The sequence below is a fragment of the Apostichopus japonicus genome, chromosome 8 (assembly GCF_037975245.1).
Source record: "Apostichopus japonicus isolate 1M-3 chromosome 8, ASM3797524v1, whole genome shotgun sequence".
NCBI classification, from domain to species: domain Eukaryota; kingdom Metazoa; phylum Echinodermata; class Holothuroidea; order Aspidochirotida; family Stichopodidae; genus Apostichopus; species Apostichopus japonicus.
Window position 1 is genome coordinate 23,322,821 of NC_092568.1, and position 15,274 is coordinate 23,338,094.

Here is a 15,274-nt window from a genome sequence, read left to right on the forward strand (position 1 = left end):
ACTTCTGCAAACACCGAGTTCATCAATATGTCAAAGATCACAGTTAATGACCATGAAAAGCACCCACTGTATCCTGTAGTGCCTACTCAAGTATTTTCTAAATATTACCACAAAAGTTTAAGAATTCCTCATGTCTTGCCAAATTATAGAATCCAATTATTGCAGAAAATCCTTTATTTACCGTTATGCAATCTTTATTCAAACAGAAATATTCAATTTGAGACATTTGAAACTTTAATATTATATACTAAAATATTTAGTTTCGTACTAATACGTAAATCTTAACACTCATATATATTTTCTTTATTTGTATTCTTAAAATTCCTAATCATAATTTTTTCATACTGGAATTACTCAATGAAATGAGACATAATCTACTGCTAACAATTGATTCGCTTTAAATCATATTTCCAATCACCGTTTAGACCAATCCATAAAACACAGGTCAAGGATATAATGGAGTAGAACGAGAAATAAACAATAGGTCGATATATTGTATCGAATGAGATCGCCTGTTGCGGGTAGGCCTATATTGCACTTTTAATGAAGGGTCACCGCAAATACTATTATTTTATATATTGTTATGATGCAGGCATGCTGCTTTAAAGGTTTGCTACGCTAATTGCTGTGATGCACGTCTTAAATGGTTATGTATCATTTTGCTAATTTTTAAACGTAGAGCACAATCAGTGCAGTTCCAACGCTTTCATATAGTGTAAAACATGAATGTCAGAAATTGAAATTACCGGTACTCTGCAAATTCTCTAGAATGTAGATGTCAAAGTTCTAACGGTTCAAGTGGGGAAGCCCCACTGGACGCTGCATCACTTTCAGATATTCTCGTTTCTTTCATATAGGCCTAGTGATTTTTAAATACTCAAATACATATAAGAAACAGCAACTTTCTGAAATATGAGAAACATGAAGCAACCATTCGAAGTCACTTGGCATCAACAGAAGTAGTACACAGAGTCGTGATAGACCAAAACAGAAGACATATCGGTCAGCACAATCAAAACACGAAAAAGTGGCATAAATGTGCATACAAGTCACCCTTTTTGCAACTATAGGCTGTGAGAAAATGTCCAAACTTTAATAACTTGACTGCCAAACTGAGACATCATATAGTCTACTGTGAAACTTATCATATAAATATCTTTAAATACCTACTCACTAACGTCGCTACCGATAGTACAGGAAGTTAATTTGAAAACTTTTGCAAAGGTTGGGACTATACGTGCGTTTTTCATACAATCACAAGTTCCATATTTTCTGTGCGATTTGTTATCACACCAGCTTCGACTGTATGGCGTTGACCACTTGTAATTACGAAACATGTATTTTCTCATCTACAGTTGCCGCAGTTGACAAATTTACTCTGCGACAGGTGGCGTGTATGTTTGTAAAGACCGAAGGGGCACTTGTTAATTTACGTTCTCCCTGTTATTGACTGCCAACCATAGACTGCAACACAAATCGCCAAGGACGCCTGCTATGCATTCCGTAGATTGTACTGTAAGGGATCAAGCTAGCCTAATACTGTAATGTAAACAAGCCACCGTTTGTAAGTTGTGTAGGTAGGCTACCGTATGTAGCTAAGGCTTAGGCTGATATTTTATTCATTGAGGAATTTAATTTGTATCGAAATAATGACAAATTCCACATGAGGTATAGTCAAGCAAGTAACGGCCTAGACTGGCTATGCCTAGGCTATACTATTTCTAATCTATTCTAAGTTACAACAAGAATTCAACAGTAACCTAGAGTAGCCATAAACCTTTGGAGAATGGAATATACTCATGCGAGTCAAGGCCGAAACACATGCAGTGATTTTTATCCAGTCATAAGTCTAAGAAAACTGTAAATGCTTATGTTTGATTTTTCTTTCTTTAGCGCTTAGAGGCTTTTGCATTTTGCGCTTTATATATTCCTATTATTAAGATATTAAGATCAGCAAAAGTAATCAAGTAGGCATTCACAGTTTCTTAATTTGGGTGGGATTGGGAATTGATTGCTAGGGGTTAAATTTGAAGTGTACTTTATCACCTTGATAAGAACAAGCATCTAGACATTTTCTTGCCTTGCTTTTGGCATTGCCACCTCTTTAACAACTTTATAATTTATAAACAAGAGTGCAGTTTTGTTTCGATACAGTAATTGGATTATGATCAAAATTTCAGGATATTTTTTCAGCAATTTATCTTGATTGTATTATTGTAAGGATAAGTATTTGTTTCCTGTGTTCGTATATTGTTTCAAAGCTGCTATATAATTGTTTGTGTTTCATTTGTTTCACCTGGATAAGGTATGTTGTGCAATAATAAGTGATGTCAAAAATGAGCAACACATCAACCTGGCTTTATGTTTTTTTCCAACATTACGTGATCATCTCAAGTTTAAGGAAAAACAAAAGCAGTTGTTAGTACTGTATAGTCTAAGTATGACATCATAAATTATTAAAACAAAGTAGATAAATCTCAATATTTTATATGTCAATATAAGACATGGATCAAAATGTTTTGAATAGCTAACTCTGTATTTATTTTCCATAAATCTTTCACTTTTAAACTCAAATGAAGTGATAAATTTGTATATATGTCATAGACCAAAAGCACTCTGCTGTCAACACTTTTTGACACTATGTGAGCACAACTACAGTAGTCAACAACTATGTTTCACTTGGTTACGTGACATTTAAACTCGGTCATATGCCCGAATACTTTAAAATACCCAATTTCTTATGTTTAGCACATTAAATATAAAACTTAGATGTTTATCTTTTCTTAAATTATAGATGATTTAATGCTTTGAGAAATGCAAGATGTGCTTGTTCATGGCATGATTTGTATTACCAATGCTGTTGCCTGTGAGGAAAAGGCTAGTTCAAGCAAGACTGCTGGGTCAGGTATGTTTCTACAAGGGAATACAGTTCACTACATTTATGAGATAAAAAGATCTTTTAACTTGGTTTGATGAAGTGAGTTGCAACGTCAACTGATGAAAAGAAAGGGAGCTGTAAACCACATTCCACATCAATTGTGGTCATCTAGGAAATGTTATCTTTACTCTGACTGTTGGATTTCAAGTTCTGTTCACTGCGTTTTGGGTTTTGGGTTGCTTACACATACAGATTTAATGTATTTGATGCTACGTTATAAGTATAAACGACAGGAACCATACTGAATGACAATTCTGTCTTTAAATAAGATGCTCTTTGAGCTCATGTACCTTTTCATTTTGCTTTGCTTTGCTCAGGATGTCGTTCAGGAGTGATGACGTTCTCACCTTCGAGAAGGGTCGCATTCAGGCTCTGAGACAGGAGAGAATATCTGTTCAACAGAAAACTTTCACCAAATGGGTTAACTCGTACTTGGCAAAGGTACTGTACAGTAGGCAAAAGAATTGCACTTTAGTCTTGTGAATAATTTTGTAGAGTAAGCCAGGGAAACAAGCTGTTCTTCTGTACATGCTCCCAAGTTTAGTAGTATTTATACTGGACATCCAGGTGCCTCTACCCTTCCCCACCCCCTCCCTACATCCTTCCTCCTCCTCCTCCTCCTCCTCCTCCTCCTCCTCCTCCTCCTCCTCCTCCTCCTCCTCCTCCTCCTCCTCCTCCTCCTCCTCCTCCTCCTCCCTGATATCTTCATAGGCTGAGTCAGAAATATGTATTGATGTCCCTGATCTCCTTGAATAAATTCATGTTTCATGCTTTCGTATTGACACCTATAGCTACTAGCTCCACATGTTCTTACTGTACACACATGCAAGTGCAGTTTGGATAAAGAGGGTCTTGGGTGGACTGGGTTTGGTTATACAGGGGGTCCACTCTTCTTGCAAAAAGAAAATAAGAAAAGATGGAAGTAAACATATTCCAAATCGATTTTCAGTATTCAGGTGGAATTTCACATGGACCCAGAGGTCTGCTGACCTTTTAATAAATGTGAATTGGGAGGAGGGAGGTGGGTGTTAGAAACAGGGTTGTCAAGTTACATGTTTGCTGGTCTTTGGAACGATTGCTTCTTATGCACAGCTGTAGCGAAGAAATGATTAAAAAGGATTGAAAGGCAACTATCCTTGGGCTAGATTGTTCAGGTGGTAAAGTAAAGGGCTTGTTATTGTGAGGTCTCTTACTTAATTGTATCAGATTCAAAACAAAAGTTATCATAATTTTTTTCTTCAAAACAAAAAGAAGGTTAAGGCAAAATAAAAGATTAAAAATGTAAAACAGATTGGTCACAATGTCGAGGATTTTCTTGCACCTCCATGTGAAATTACTAATGCCTGCCCTCATTTTGCTTGACACACATAAGCAACAGCTCTGTATTTTATTTTTTATCTCCCAGTCATATGTATTTCTCTTATTTGCTTATTTCAGGTTAACTGCCATATCGATGACGTATTCAAAGATTTGGAAGATGGCCGCCTTCTCGTAAAGCTTCTTGAGCTCATATCGGGAGAGAGATTGGGTCATGCTAAGCCGACCAGACTGAGAGTACAAAAAGTTGAGAATGTCAACAAGGCATTGCAGTTTCTTTCTACAAAGGTGTGAAAAATCTTCTTAACATCTTGATCATATTAAAGCAGTGAAATGATCATCCAATCCAGTGATGGAATGGAATGAGACGATTCATTGCGATGTTGGGTTTTTTCGAGGTAGCCGTAACGGTTGTCCTTAGACTATCTAACTTGTTGCTTTCGTGCAACCTCAGAAATAAATGGCTAAGTGTTACACAGGTGTGTTTCATTTGTATATCTGACACATCTTTGGTTAAGATTTCCTAAACAATTCAATCCATTTTATTATCATTATCATTATTGTTATATTGTTAGCAAGAACTGAAATATGCAATTATAAAATTGCAAACATTTTCCTTATCAGAGATAGACGCACTTTTGGTGTTTGTATATGCACTTCTCCGCCGCCTCAAAACCTCCCCTCCCAAACCTCCCCTCCTCCCCACATGCACCTGCTAATGCAAGGTCCATAACTGCCGAGTCACAGGTATACTTATAAAGCTTATTGTGTATTTTTATATAGAGCATATCATTGTTGCAATTTTAACTTTCAACTGAAGTACTACAGTACTGGGATATTGACTCAAACCTGTCCTCAGGACAATTACCCCATGACGCCAGAGTTTCAGCTATTGCTTATAAAGCTGATTGCAGGCGCATAGCCAGGAATTTGCCAAGGGAGGGGCGAAACTGTACATTCGGCATTGAAAACTATCTAAGCGTAGCGCCACCATGGTTGGCGCGAAGCGTACAAGAAAATTTTGGCTTAGAATGCCTCCCAGATCGCTGGAAATGGCACTTCCCAGGCCTTGTAAGTTGCATCTTAGCACTTGCTCATTTGAAAATACTAGCGATATCATAAAAACATTAAAAAAAAAAAAAAAATTATGCTCAAGGGGGGGGCGGCTGCCCCCTTCGCACCCCCCCTTGGCTACGCGCCTGGCTGATTGTATATTTTATTTTCATGCATATCATTATTACAAACAGTCAATTTGGTGAGAACTTTGGTACTATTTTCTCAAAAGCTACAAAACTTTCCTATGACACTTTTGCAATATATTAGGACAGCTGTTTTGCTGTGAATGTTGGTAAGTTTTGGAGAGTAAAGTTCTCTAGCAGTGTCCTGTATTTAGCTTGACTTGACCACTACCACCACAGCAAATGCAGAGAAAGTCTAAAGTTTGAAGAGGAAATAAACTCAACTTAACTCATCCTTGTGATTGATCCTAACATGGAGGAGTACCTTGACAACTAAAATTTTAAAAATATATATAATGTATATGTTTAGCATTATTGCAAAGAGTCGTTGGTCTATTTTTTTCACCTGTTCAGGTTCGTCTCGAAAGCATTGGACCCGAGGATATCGTAGATGGCAACCCAAGACTCATCTTGGGCCTCATGTGGACTATCATCCTTCGTTTTGAAATACAAGAAATCAAAATTGAGGTAAAGCACTGTAGCAGCAATTATAATGGGAACTTCATATAAAAATTTAACAAAAAGTGATTACTGTTAATCTGAACTTTAACAGACATATTTTTCACAGGGTTACTGCAATAGCTGCATATCGGGCATGTGTAGACTTTCCAATATTTCCCTATTTGTTGCTTTTCTTCATTATGAAGTTGATCTCTTTTAATATCTTCTGACTTTTTGAGTTATCTCAAAAGTTGTAATTCCCCCCCCCCCCTCTTCTGTTTCTCTCACAGGGTGTAGATAGCGCTGAAACGAGATCTGCCAAAGAAGCTTTACTATTGTGGTGTCAAAGACAAACTGCAGGGTAGGTTCATATTCTTTTCACAATTTACCAGAAAAGTTAGAACATCATCCCTCCAATTCGCTTTTATGTTTTTCTCTTCTTTTGTTTCCGTAAAGTTGCGGTTAGTTCCCATCCTGCTACGAATCACAAATTTAAATCATGATGTTTTCCATTTCCAGTTACAATGATGTGAAGATCAAAAACTTCTCATCCAGTTGGAGGAGTGGACTGGCTCTATGTGCCTTAATTCATGCTAACAGGTGAGAGATTGGCAAACTTAGGAAGATCCTTCTATTCTTCAATGAACTAAACTTATATGACATTTTGGTAGTAAGCTTGGATGTAATATATATATTTCACTTCTCTTTTACATATAGTTTTAAGTTATTCAGTTTAGATCAGTGTCTTGTGTGAACTTCTATAGGTGTTTTTAAAACATATTCTGACAAAACTGTCAATAACAGCAATTAGTGAGAGCCAAAAATTTATTCATAAACTTTATTGCTCATAAACTTTATTTTAGTGAAAGGAAGTCGATTGTGTCATTTTGAACGTTGTTCCTGTTTAAAGGCATACAGCACCGCACATTTCAAACATACAGTTCATTTGTATTGACTAGCAAAATTTCAAATATAGAAGGAAGGACAGAACTAGCTTCTTGTTTTTACTTTGATAAACTTTTCGATGCTATCCAGAACTAAAACCCTTCATTTGTCAAGTTTCCTTTCAAATATTGATGTGAAATTCAACTTTTTGAAATATTCGATTTGGCTTTTTAACATGAGATTAATATGCAAATGAAAAGATCTATGAGAGATGAAATGTTTAGGATGGAATCAAGCTCTTAAATCGGTAATCTTCATTTGGTGAAAAAACGTTGGATGGTGTCATAGTTCAATCGATTGCAATTTTATTTTGGATACTATTCTGTGGGTTTGGGGGGGGGGAGGTGGGGGATGCTTTAATATTAAGATGATAATATTTTTATGGCTGACAAATCTAGAAGTAAATGCAAACTGTAAGTATTCTCCATTGAACATGGGCTTGGTGAAGAAAAAAAATGCTAGAAGTGTGTCTAATACAGATTGAATTTAAAGTGTATTTTTAGTACAACACTCTACATTTGGTAAACCTGCTGGAAATTGATTCCCCAAAAAACAATCAAAAAAAGAAGAAGCCAAGAAGCTGCTTTAACAAATCATATTGTTGTGCTTCATTGAAGACCAACAGGGTTGATTTTTTATTGGTTTACATCAGACCAATTTAACACCAATTTGACAAATATATTCAGAGCAAAGAATAATTTTCAACTGTGGTTAAAATTCTGTCCTCTAGACCTGACTTGATAGACTACAAGGAGGTGCAGACGATGACTAACGTAGAGCGGCTGAACACTGCATTTGATGTCGCCCATAAACATCTGGGGATCTCAAAGCTTTTAGATGCCGAAGGTAATTTGTAATTGGAGTTGTATTTTCCACTTTGTTTCCATTCTTTTTTCCTTGCCAAAGGCAAAAGAAATCTAGGTAATGATGATGGCACATGTATGGATGTGTGTTGTCATCTATTTGATAGCCTTGGTTTGTAAATATGCAAAACCTTGTATAAAAATTTTAGACTTGGCATGTTGGTAGTTGCCCCTTATTATTTTCTCAGCTGTTTTCATTATTGGTGGATGTTAATGTTCATTTGAAGTCAACAGTGGTCGAGATCTGAAAACCTTCTTTAACTCTTATTGGTCTTTAGTATTTTCTCAACTGTTTTCATTATTGGTGGATGTCAAAGTTCATTTGAGGTCGACAGTTGGAATTGGTTTCGTTAGACGGTTTCGTTGACGTCAGCAATGTTGAAAAACTAAAAACCTCATAAACTGGATTACTCAGTAATTCTAGCTTTGGTTAATCTCTTACTAGCTAGTATGTAGATGCCTCTCTTCATGACTTCTCTAATAACTATTGTTTCTGGTTGAGGTTAAAGATCACTTGACTAGTGATGCCAAAGGACGTCATTGTTATGTCAGTTTCACAATTTTAAAAGTATAGCAAAAATGACCATGCAACTTCAGTTAGAAAAAGCTACTTGGAGACTGGTCAACCTATATTTGAAAATATCAACGATTTGACAGTGTGTGTCTTATGAAACTGCATCTAAATTATTTCCTGTTTCCCTGTCTATTCACATGTTTCGAAGGTCAATGATTAGTGATCAATTGACCTCATAAATCCATAAAGTCAATTAAGGTGTTCTTGGAAAGGTCAACTCTACTTCAGGTTCTGTAATCCTAATGGGTTTTTGTGATTGTCTCTAATTCACGTTCGTGACTACTTTGTATCCTGGTCATAAAATTAAACCGCAAACAGTTTGGGTTTAATCTATTTGGATGACCAATCGTTGTCAGTACGTCCTCACATAAAACAACACCACGTAAGCCTTTTAGTATATTAAAGTTGGATAGCGTGACTATAGAACACAAACAAACTTCCAGGTGGTGGGTACTATGAAGAGCATTGCACTATTGTTACTGGTAGGTAAATTACAGGTGGTGGGAACTATGAAGAGCAGTGCACTATTGATACTGGTAGGTAAATTACAGGTGGTGGGAACTATGAAGAGCATTGCACTATTGTTACTGGTAGGTAAATTACTAAGTTTCAAAACAACTGAGTACCAGACGGTTAATACAAGGATGTTAAAGATGTTATTCAGTAGTATCAGATACTGAGTACCTAAGTACAACCAACCATACTCTTGAATACCAAACAGAGAATACTGAATGAAATGGTGGTCACAAGTCCATGCTTGTTCATACTAGATTGAGTGCAAGTGCAGCAAAGCCATACTCATAATTAAGTTCAAGATTGCATGGTAAGAACTACATGGCTGTGTTTCAGTATTGAGTACAAATTAATGTTGAATGAGTACCAGACTGAGTAAAAGTGCTAAATCATGGTTATGTATTTAAGGTAGTGAGTTCAAATCCAAAGAGCATCCTTACGAGTACCAGAGGATGAGTACTCATGTGCATAAGCATGCTGTTGAATACCAGAAAGAGAGTAGTCTCAAAACCATGCTCATGAATATTGAAGAGAAGGTAAAGTTGCTTGAATACCAGATAGTGTGTACTTCTAGCTTGCAAAACCATGAATGAGTACCAAACAGTGAGAGCAAGTGCTTGACTATTCATATTGGAGTCAGTACAGCAGGTTATTACAAAGTGGAAAGAATTGCATAAATAGGCCATCTTTATTTGAAATCTTTGTCCACATTTCTCATCCTTTTTCTTCCCTGTTTGTCACAGATGTTGACATTGAGCGACCAGATGAGAAGTCGATCATCACCTACGTCTCCGCCTTCTATCATTATTTTGCTAAGATGAAGTCAGGAGAAACAGGCAAGAAACGAATCGTGAAGGTGAGCCATTCATTTGACGAATAGAAATATATGGTAAAGCAACCCCCATTGATGAGTTGTAAACAAACATATGACATATTTTCAGATGGGCATAAAACCGTTTACACTTTAAGTCTGTAGAATAGATGGATTGATAGATGGCACTGCTTGTAAAGAGAGAATATATATGAATGTATAGCATGTTTTATTACCTATCCCAACATTTTGACAAGCCTGATTAATATTTTGAACTGTGATTAGTTAATTTAACACATCTCAAGTTTTTGGCATACGAAAATGAGTTATGCAGAGGCTTACTGATATTGATTTTGAGTATAAAATATTTGTGAGTTTACTCTTTTGTAACAGTAAGCCAGCAGAGAGCTAGCAGATCATTGTACTTTAGTTAAGTGAATCCCGTGGATTTGGAAACCTGCAGAAGCTCATTTGAAACCCTATCCATGTGGTAAAAAGGATGAACAGAGAATTACAAGGCAGACACTTAATTTTCACACCCATTCCTGCTTCCGGAACTACCGTTTGTTTGTCCCCATGTTAACAAACAAGATTGTATCTCAGCATCTGACCGCTTTCTCTCAACCACTGAATGTATGTGAAGGCACCCACTTCATCATCACTGCGGTGCAGTTATGGTGAACAAAGTGTGTTACCTTATTTAGCTTCAAAGTCCTATTATAGTATAAACATAACAATATACATCATGTTCTATGATAACATTATTCCATAAGTGACAAGCACTTCATCTGCAGTCTATTCACAGTTGAGAGATTTAAGAGTTACTTGTGTTACCAGGTCTAATTTGAACTACATGTAGAAAGTACCGCTTCATATCATTCCATTCCTTTGATTTCTCAATGTAGGTGATTCCTATAGAACTGGTGTTGCATTTTGCTGATAATAATGATATTAATGTAAAGAATGGTTACATTATTTTTGCTCTTGATCAATGGTGACAAAGACAGTAAGTCGATCAGTTTCATTTTAATCTTGTTACTGGTAAACATTGACATTGTGCAGATACTGAGCAAACTTCAAGAGGTGCAAACGATGATCTCAGATTACGAGAGATTGGTGACCGATCTCCTGGCATGGATCGCAATCAACACAAAAGAACTCTCCGATCACAGGTTTCCAAACTCGCTGCTGGAAATCAAACAAGAGATCACAAATTTCAAGCTATTCAGAACAGAGCAAAAACCACCAAAGTGAGTCTATTGATTGATTCAGATTGTTAAAGTTTAGAGTTCGTTCTCATGCAGCTATCTCAGTGATGGTTTGGACCATTGGGGGGGGGGGGGGGGGTTGAGTTTGGGAAGACTGGCTGATGTGTTGATATGAATATTGAAGGCACGAATTTGCTTTAAGAACTTCAATTTCTGTAAAGAGAGGGGGGTTTGGGGGGGGGCTCTGAAATTAGCTGCCAGCTAAGTCCAATAATGAAAAATGTTACAGTAGTTCTCTTTCTAATATGCTTGGCTATTTCAGTAGTGATTTTGAAAGTAAAAGTTTCCAATATATGACATATATTTGTATTATCAAGGCATTTTTTTCTGTAATTTTGTACCACAGCTGCAATTTGCTCTGTTCAAAATGTGTTCTGATTTGGTTTCATTAATCAATTCTATAAAAACAAGGTACAAAGTCTGGACGGAGATCGAAGGTATCTGGTTCGAGATCCAAAGCAAGGTTCGAGATTGTAGGTGCAAGACTTACTCGCCGCCAGAGAAGAAATCGATCCATGACATCGAAAGAGCCTGGAAGGGACTGGAGAAGGAAGAATATCAGCGAGAGGTTGCAATAAGAGAAGAATTGATGAGACAGGAGAAGCTTCATCGTCTGGCAGAGAATTTTGAACGGAAGGTATGAAAAGGGTTCAACTTGAATAGTAGTCGAAGGTGAAGCAAGTATCCCCTTAAAGGGTGTGAAGACTCGCGCAAAAAGAAACGTCTAATGCCGGTAATCTGACCTAGTTTCGAATGAGGTGTAACAGAAATGTTAGACACCACCATCGATCCCAGAAAATATACACACAGCTTGCTACTGTCGGTAATTAGACACTAGTGTACAGTCAAGTACATACAGCTGCAGTCAATACCCACAGCACAGTGTATAAACGATACAGCGATGGACATCTCAGGTCCAGCTAAAGATAACAAGGTATCACGTTTCATTACTGGCTGCATTTTGTAGCGACACGACATGTCACTTGCAAGCAACAGAAAGTTAACTTTTTTTCACATGGCCGCACGCGGTTTGGGGCGAGTCTTCAATGCCTTTAACTTTTGACTCCCTTATGCATGACATTCCTTGCTCACAGAAAACTAAGAACCAGCCTCTAGATTCCGATAGAACTAATGTCCTGTCAAATGTATATATTAGGACAAATTCGTTTATCAATAATTATGAGACACGATCTCCACGCTAAGTTACAACTCTACGAAAGGGATAGGGGAGAGAAAGAAGAATAGGCCATTAACAAGGACTATCAGTGAATGTAACCTATGAAGATACTGCTTTTCATAACGAGGAATCATTTATCCCTAAAACTGAAATTACTACAAAGCTTTTGGGCCATTGAACTGCTGTCTGTCCACATGGCAAACTTTTTGAATGATACTTTGAGAGTTATTATATGTCATGATGTTCCTTTCACACAACCAACTGTCCCAATCAGGTGACGTAGAATCATAACAACTCTAGAGGGAAGGATGAGTTGCAAAGTTTCTCTTAAGTCAGCCCAGGCATTGTGTTAGTTCTCATTTATGTAAAACAAAGTCATGCCACGATTTGGTATTGGACCATTACATCCATACAGAGGTACAGATGCTAGGTTTGACTATTTTAAAAATGTCACTTGCAGTGTAACCTTATTCTCCAAATTCCTTAAAATCAGACCTGGCTGTGTGATAGTCCCTGTTTGTTTTATGTAAAGTATCATGCTACAATATAATATTTGATAATCTGTACGAAGATACATGTAGTCCCTGTTTTATGTAGAGTATCATGCCACAATATAATATTTGATAGTTACAACTGTACGAAGATATATGTAGTCCCTGTTTGTTTTATGTAGAGTATCATGCCACAATATAATATAGTGACATCTGTACGAAGATACATATAGTCCCTGTTTGTTTTATGTAGTGTATCATGCCACAATATAATATATTGATAATCTGTACAAAGATACTTATAGTCCCTGTTTGTTTTATGTAGAGTGTCATGCCACAATATAATATATTGATAATCTGTACAAAGATACATATAGTCCCTGTTTGTTTCATGTGAAGTATCATGCCACAATATCATATATTGATAATCTCTACGAAGATACATATCCCTGATTTCACTAGTGTCTGCTCCTGAACTAGTTGCAGTACTGTATATTACTGTATTTTATTTTGAATTCAAGTTGTTTACTTTCAATGCATCTCGTACCGTCAGGCTTTGCTTCGAGAGTCTTGGATAGCTGATATTAGTACAGTCCTACAGGAGAGTGTCATACCCAATGGGGATGTTAAAATGCTAGAGGCAAGCATCAAGCGACATGAAGCCATCACAGCCGACATCATGTCCAGGGTAGGTGCTTCCCCTCCTGTTGATATTTTGACTAAATTTTAATAGCCACCTTTTGTTAAGCCGATTGTAGTGAAGTTTGTCGATCTGTCCGTTGCTACTGGAACAGATACTGAAGCAGATTTGTATACATAAATGGTTGCTATGGTGACCCTTTTTCATGAGAGAATAGTCAATCCTTCCCTTAATCTGTGCTATTCAATAGTTTTCAAATGTGAACATTCACAGACATTATTAAATAGTTTGAAGTTTTTCCCTTTCTTGAAAGATGAATATATTCCCATCCGTCTAGTTTGTCAGTGATGCATAAAGTTTATCTTTGATTAAGTTACATTGCCTTTGTGTTGCCGTATTTCAGAAGGGACGGTTTGAGGCTCTGAGTCAGATGGCGAAAGAACTAGTCTGTCAGAACTATGAAAACAGCTCGTCGATATCATTAAGAGATAAAGACATATCGAAGAAATGGCAGGAACTCATGGACTTACTCGCTGAGAGACAGCAGTCATTAGAAGGGTTTTCTGATCTGATGGGATTACTCCGAGAGATTGATGCAGTTGTATCTGAGATGGAGAGTATGAAGGTATGTTTACCTCGTGGGCCATCATTATGTTCCTCTTATCAAGCGCCATAGGCAAAATGGAGGCTATGGAATGCTTCTAAATACCTATATATCCACAAAATGGAAGCTATGTAATGCTCATATATATCCACATCTGCATCCAGCCAGAAATATCACTATATCATATTTGGTTCCATTCCACAGGTCCTAACAGATCATTGTTTAATTTTTTTTAAATTTACAATCTATATTTTCCTTCTCGTCTTGGATAAATTCCATCGAAGCTGCTTTTATTCTTTCCGATGGGAAGCATGAGACTGATTTAAGTAAATATGTAACATATCAATAGCCTTTTGTTTATAATCTCTTGTGATGACTTTGTGTAATGCTTATCTGCAATGTATTTTTATAACATTTTTAATGATGTAATCTACATGATACATTTATTTTTTGCCCCTATCAGATAACTCTTCAATCGTCAGATTACGGTAAACATCTACGAGCAGTGGAAGGTCTTTTAGAGAGGCATGGATTAATTGAGGTACAGGTGAAGAGCCAGGGAAATCAAATCAACCAGATCCTACAAGTCGCCGAGAGCTACGTCCAGTCGAAACACAGAGAGAGTAAAATTATTAAAAAAAGAACGGCTAGACTGACAAACCTGCATCAAGAGTGAGTGGTGCTACTACTACTATAAGATGTGGTATCTTGGGTGTGTTTTCCATAATGTAGGCCCCATCTTTGTAATGGTTGCTATGGGAGTAATCTGTCAGGATCAATTCTTTTTCAGCAGTATTTCATGTTCTTTGCATTGACTATGCTGGAAGTCAAATGTTAGTCAGGTTAATGATGTAGTCTTTACTTGTGATATTTCCTTTTTCTTTTGATATAAATACCCCTCACCATTCTCATTACTTTTTCATTTACTTCACCTATCCTTATGAACATCCTCTGTTACACCCTGTAATGGTGACCTATAAGACAGTACGCCCCTCCATTCTAACCTGAACCTTACACCCAGTACATCCTCTATTCTAACCTGAACCTTACACCCAGTACACCCCTCCATTCTAACCTGAACCTTACACCCAGTACACTCCTCCATTCTAACCTGACACCTTACACCCAGTACATCCTCCATTCTAACCGGACACCTTACACCCAGTACATCCTCCATTCTAACCTGACACCTTACACCCAATGTTGTCCTGTACACTCTACATCCAATGTGCCACTCAGTACTCGTCATTAACATGTTGCAAATTGATGTCATAATATCTGTCTGTCCAGATTAAATACTTGTATGCCATTTCCATTTACTTTATTGGAACACTGGCCTACTCAATCATATTCCATCTGGAACAGTGACAAATCTTGAACTTCCATTTGGGGAATATTTCTTCCTATAGCTTTTTAGTTTACTTGTATGTTTATTTGCTGACAGTAACACACCA

The 15,274-nt window shown here is 37.0% G+C and overlaps 1 protein-coding gene across 3 annotated transcripts in view; it reads left to right on the forward strand.

The window, feature by feature from the left end:
- The first annotated feature begins 1,409 nt into the window (after window positions 1–1,409).
- The window catches only part of LOC139971131 (spectrin beta chain-like), a 67,694-nt gene continuing 53,829 nt past the window's right edge, over window positions 1,410–15,274 (forward strand). The window contains exons 1-14 of one of the 3 annotated variants that reach the window (XM_071977342.1): window positions 1,410–1,515; window positions 2,795–2,905; window positions 3,256–3,379; window positions 4,376–4,543; window positions 5,848–5,961; window positions 6,225–6,295; window positions 6,454–6,534; window positions 7,610–7,725; window positions 9,573–9,685; window positions 10,703–10,890; window positions 11,320–11,545; window positions 13,130–13,264; window positions 13,620–13,841; window positions 14,284–14,492. In XM_071977342.1, coding sequence (XP_071833443.1) covers window positions 3,257–3,379; window positions 4,376–4,543; window positions 5,848–5,961; window positions 6,225–6,295; window positions 6,454–6,534; window positions 7,610–7,725; window positions 9,573–9,685; window positions 10,703–10,890; window positions 11,320–11,545; window positions 13,130–13,264; window positions 13,620–13,841; window positions 14,284–14,492 — 1,766 coding nt within the window. In that variant the 5' untranslated portion in view covers window positions 1,410–1,515; window positions 2,795–2,905; window position 3,256. Of the gene's footprint in view, window positions 1,669–2,794; window positions 2,906–3,255; window positions 3,380–4,375; window positions 4,544–5,847; window positions 5,962–6,224; window positions 6,296–6,453; window positions 6,535–7,609; window positions 7,726–9,572; window positions 9,686–10,702; window positions 10,891–11,319; window positions 11,546–13,129; window positions 13,265–13,619; window positions 13,842–14,283; window positions 14,493–15,274 lie in introns of all 3 variants that reach the window. The other 2 variants (XM_071977341.1, XM_071977339.1) reach the window with 2 other exon arrangements.